We start from the raw sequence: 5,000 nt of genomic DNA, 5'->3' as shown, positions 1-5,000 counted from the left end.
CGCTGAGGATCCATTGGGCCCTGTCTAAATGGCTGGAATACAAAACAGAAGAGATGTTATCCAACTCTACACATAAAAAAAAATCAAGAAGATTAAGATAGATAACTGTTTTTTCCAAATTTTGAAAGAATCTCTACTATATTTAATCTTACTGACACTGTCATGATTCCTATCATTATTCCTCTCATACTTCTATTCCTTTCACAAATTTGCTTCATCTGAAAAGTAGAAATTGGCAACAGGAAAGCCTTTCTCACCGGCCGGTCTCGATTATCCCCTTGCCATGGTGAATGCATGTCTCTGTCTGGCATTCCAAAACCTGGTTTCTGTTGGCCTTCAAAATCTTGGCCATACATCTGCAACAGCAATATATAAAATTACCCATTAAAGAAAAAAACAAAATACACCCTGCTCTTGTTTGCAGTGCTCATATTCTGTTGCATGCAAGCACTTGCATACCAAGCTCCCCTTATCCTTCTGACACAACTGACATTTTATGTTGTGATGTTACCTGGAGATTGCACTGAAAGTAATGGACCTTTGCACTACATTGGTGAGTGCTCAGTTACATGGGTCAATGTATGTAACACCGACATATTCTATGAAAGTTCTTCATATACAAAAAATTGTGCTGGTGAAACTTTGAAATTAGTATTGTGCATTTTTTTTGAGAACTGGCTCCTGGAGAAACAAAACATTCCCTACCTACCAAAGTTGCAATGTTGTGTAGAAAAGGAAAAAAATCCCACCTCTTCTATGCTCCTCACCAAATTTGAACTCTGGTTGTACTATAGAAAAGGTACCAAACCTGCATACAACTACACAGACATGAGGTCCATAGCTTCATAGCTGTAAAGCCAAGTGTCAGTTGCATGCAAGCTCCACACCAGGAGACAAGTAAAGAAACTCCTTCAAGGCCACAAATAAAATGTTTACTAAATGACATTCTACATACTGACTTGTAGGCAGCAGTTTCTACTTTGCTGTATCATGCATACTTTTAGCATTACAGCATAATTCCTCTGTTTAAGTTCTCTTCAAAATATTAAGCTAAAGTGCACCACTATTATAACCAATAGCAGCAAGAAGCAGAGAAGTATGAACTTGGAAGTGAAACAAGAGGTTATTCAACACTTAAACATGGAAGACTAGTGAATAGTATTACTTTTAATTCAGCCTCCCAGGACCCAACACCTGTGATGATCCTCAAAACAGAGATAGTAATTCTAATCTATTAAAAGACTGTGGAAATATATGTAGTATGCACTTTGCCAAAACAGATGTTATACAGTGCATGGGTGCAGGAATGTATAAACAGATATGAAAGTAGCCCAAACAGACATTAATTATTGTATGATTGTACATAACAATATTTTAAAAGGAGCAGTATAAGGACGTAACAGGGCAGGATGACAATAATGATTAGATGGATAAGTATAGAGACAGGGAAAGTGAACAAATTTCCTCACCGGTCTGTCTCTCCTGTCCCCTTGCCATGGCCCTTGCTGCATGTCTCTGTCAGGCATTCCAAAACCTGCATTCTGTTGACCCTTAAAGCCTTGTTCAAATGGCTGAAATGTGGGCAAAGTAAAAGGAGAAAAAATTAGAGTTTGGAGAAAAAAAAAAAAAAAAAAAAAAAAAAAAAAAAAAAAAAAAAAAAAAAAAAAAAAAAAAAAATTTACTGGCAATGACTCTTGCAACTGCCATGGCCTATGTGCTGTCTCCACTAGGAAACACCCAACTAACCTCCATCATATATATTCTGACTGGTCCCTTAACTGGTGGTAAATTGCTAAGATCTTTAAGTTGCATCTTGCCAGAAAAATACTTGGTAGAGGTTTGTAGGTCTTTGTTTCATTGCCAAAGGACACTGGCCACATTGATCACTTGAGTCACTACAGGTGTATCAGTAAATTTTTTTAAAATTTCAGGTCAACCATCAAAAATCAAACTTCAAGGTGCTTTGAACTAAAAACAGACAACATAATCATGGGGGAATTAACCACCCTTCCCTCTCACCTCGTCTTTCTTGTTTTCTGAATGAACGGGCTCCTCTGTTCTACTCGCCTCTTCTTTATTCTCTGTGTCCTTGTGTTCATTTTCTTCCTCGTCATCGTACCAATCTTCTGGTAGTGTAAATTTTTCCTTGCTGTGTGGTACACCAATTGGTCCAATGTGGAGGCGTTCAGCACCAAGTTTAACATCTGAGAAGATACCACATTTACAAATCTATCATCTAATACAGGCATCCAAACTTCTATTACTAGTAGCCTATGCTAATCCAACATGACATTAATATCTTGTACCCAAATCCCAAATAAGTCCATTTGATGTGATTTTGTTCATTTTATGTTATTAGTCTTTTTATTTATTATTACTGTCATCATTTTATAATGAATCAATGCATGGAATATAACCAGCAAATGATGAATGTAAATATTAAATACTCTAGAGCCTCTAAAAGGTTCCAACAAATTAAAATTTAGCAAAGTATATTCTTGCAGCTGGAGCGAGAGAATTTGTCTATTATGTAACACTCAATGGAACCTTTAATTTTCAATAATCAAACATTAATGTTCTTGACCACAGCACTAAATAAAAAAGAAAGAAAAAAAAGAAAAGAAAAGAGAAAGAAGAAGAAGAAAAAGAAAATCTCAGTCCTGGTATTCTCACAATGAACCAGCAACCTCAGGGTCGCTTACCAATCTTCTCATCCTCCTGGTCATGGAACACTGTCTTGGCTGACACGGGATTCTTCTGGTTTGGCGTCATGTTCTTGTTCTCCGTGGGAGCCTGGGTGTCTGGGAGGTCCAGACCTGGGATGGTGCTGGGCTCATTCATGCCGAAGCCAAAGCTGCTCTTGTCCCCTTTCCGCTGGTCATCTGTTCGGAGGACAAAAGGGTCATCACCAATTCTTTTTTCCCTCCCCTAAGCTTGATTGGGAACAAGGCTTTTTAAAAAGAAGAGAAAAAAAAAAAATAATAAATAAAAAAAAATAAAAAAAATAAATAAATTAATTAATACATAATAAATCATAAACAAAAGACAAAAGAGGAAAGAAGAAGAATGGAGATAATTAATAGTAAAGGGAGCATGTGGAGCCATTCTCTACAATAATAAATCATCTACCTTGGCAAAGGAAGAGAAAAGGAATAAAGGGCAGGAGGAGGGAAGGAAGAGTGGGAGACATAGAATCTTATCTTCAGACAACCTTAAACAATTGTGTATGAAAATGACGAGACACACTTGGGGACCAGAGTGACTTAGCATCATGCCACAATCAAACAAAAGTGTGTGTGTGTGTGTATACATATAGATACATACATACAACACACACACATTTGTTTACTTATTATATCATACATATATATATATATATATATATATATATATATATATATATATATATATATATATATATATATATGTATATGTATATATATATGTATATGTATATGTATATATATGTATATATATGTATATGTATATATATGTATATGTATATATATGTATATGTATATATATATATATATATGTATATATATATATATATATATATAATATTATATATATATATATATATATATAATATATATATATATATATATATATATATATATATATATATATATATATATATATATATATATACATACATATATATATATACATACATATATATATATACATACATATATATATATACATATATATATACATACATATATACATACATATACACATACATACATGCATACAGACACACACAAAATCACATGTGAATATCTAAATGTATGCAAATCTATCTATCTATCTATCCATCCATCCATCCATCCATCCATCCACACACACACACACACACACGTGCGTGTGAGAAAAATGAGTATGGGAACGTGAAATTCTCTACGTTTGTTGTTACAAAGACATCCACCAGTGCAATACACTCACTTCATACTGCATTATTATATTTAAATATTTAACAAAAAGAATCTAAGGCACAGTGTGCAGAGGAAATGTATGCAGTGAAGAATGTATCCTATTAAAAAAATTAAACAAATATTAAGGAGTTTCAGTAATAAAATGAAAACCACAAAAAATCAATAATTATGAATATTATTAGAACATGCTCTTTGGCCAGTGCAACCCAGCCCTCCCCAATGGAATGTGATCAACAAATCCAGGTTTATTCTGAAGGCAAAAAAAAAGAAAAAAAAAAAAGAAAAAAAAAAGAAAAGAAAGAAAGAAAGAAAGAAAGAAAGAAAGAAAGAAAGAAAAAAACATACAATATATATATATATATATATATATATATAATATATATATATATATATATATATATATATATATATATATAACTTGAATAAGTAAAAAGAAAAACACCAAATATAGAACTGAACTTCTACATCAATTATGTGCATGGTTTAGGGAAAAGGAAAATACACAGTCGATCAGAATGAACTAACCTTTCCCGGTCAGCTGCGACCCACTGTTCTGTTCGAGTAGGCTCTCCCTTGACCCAGAGTTCCACCATGCAGGGTCTTGTCCTTGGGTAAGTAGATTAGAGCTCTCAGTTACCCAGGAATGAAGACAGACATACAGACAGATGCAGACACACACACGCAGACTTTCAAGCACCTAATAGATCCCCTTCTAGGTTTACAGTATATATAAAAAAAAGAAAAAGAAAAGGCACCATCCAGTCAAAAATTGCGGCCTTGAACAAGATGGGCAGAAGAAAGGCAAAGAAGGATTAGTACCAAGATTGCATGTATGTTATTGGGAATACACATGTATATTGGACAGAAAATTTGCATGCTTTTCAGTACACACCATATAAGAAAAAGTCAAAATAATAGCCAACTACTGGTAAAAAATCTGGACCTACTATAATTACAAAACAGAATACAGATTCAACTCATACTGTCTTCATGCACATCATAATGAGAAGTTGCACCAATCAATATCATAAAATATAAAGATGTAACAAATTACCAAATTGT

The 5,000-nt window shown here is 33.6% G+C and overlaps 1 protein-coding gene across 5 annotated transcripts in view; it reads right to left on the bottom strand.

The window, feature by feature from the left end:
- The window catches only part of LOC119598228, a 40,562-nt gene that overhangs the window by 21,162 nt on the left and 14,400 nt on the right, over nucleotides 1–5,000 (bottom strand). For 4 of the 5 annotated variants that reach the window (XM_037947871.1, XM_037947867.1, XM_037947869.1 and 1 more), the window contains exons 10-15: nucleotides 4,464–4,544; nucleotides 2,703–2,882; nucleotides 2,020–2,204; nucleotides 1,470–1,571; nucleotides 258–356; nucleotides 1–32 (exon numbers count right to left, since the gene is read on the bottom strand). The exon at nucleotides 1–32 is cut by the window's left edge and continues 60 nt beyond it. In XM_037947871.1, coding sequence (XP_037803799.1) covers nucleotides 1–32; nucleotides 258–356; nucleotides 1,470–1,571; nucleotides 2,020–2,204; nucleotides 2,703–2,882; nucleotides 4,464–4,544 — 679 coding nt within the window. The remainder of the gene's footprint in view (nucleotides 33–257; nucleotides 357–1,469; nucleotides 1,572–2,019; nucleotides 2,205–2,702; nucleotides 2,883–4,463; nucleotides 4,545–5,000) is intronic. The other variant, XM_037947870.1, reaches the window with a different exon arrangement.

This window comes from Penaeus monodon, chromosome 41 (assembly GCF_015228065.2).
Source record: "Penaeus monodon isolate SGIC_2016 chromosome 41, NSTDA_Pmon_1, whole genome shotgun sequence".
In the NCBI taxonomy this organism is placed as follows: Eukaryota; Metazoa; Arthropoda; class Malacostraca; order Decapoda; family Penaeidae; genus Penaeus; species Penaeus monodon.
The sequence above is the reverse complement of the archived record's forward strand: the minus strand, read 5'-3'. Positions and strand labels throughout refer to the sequence as shown.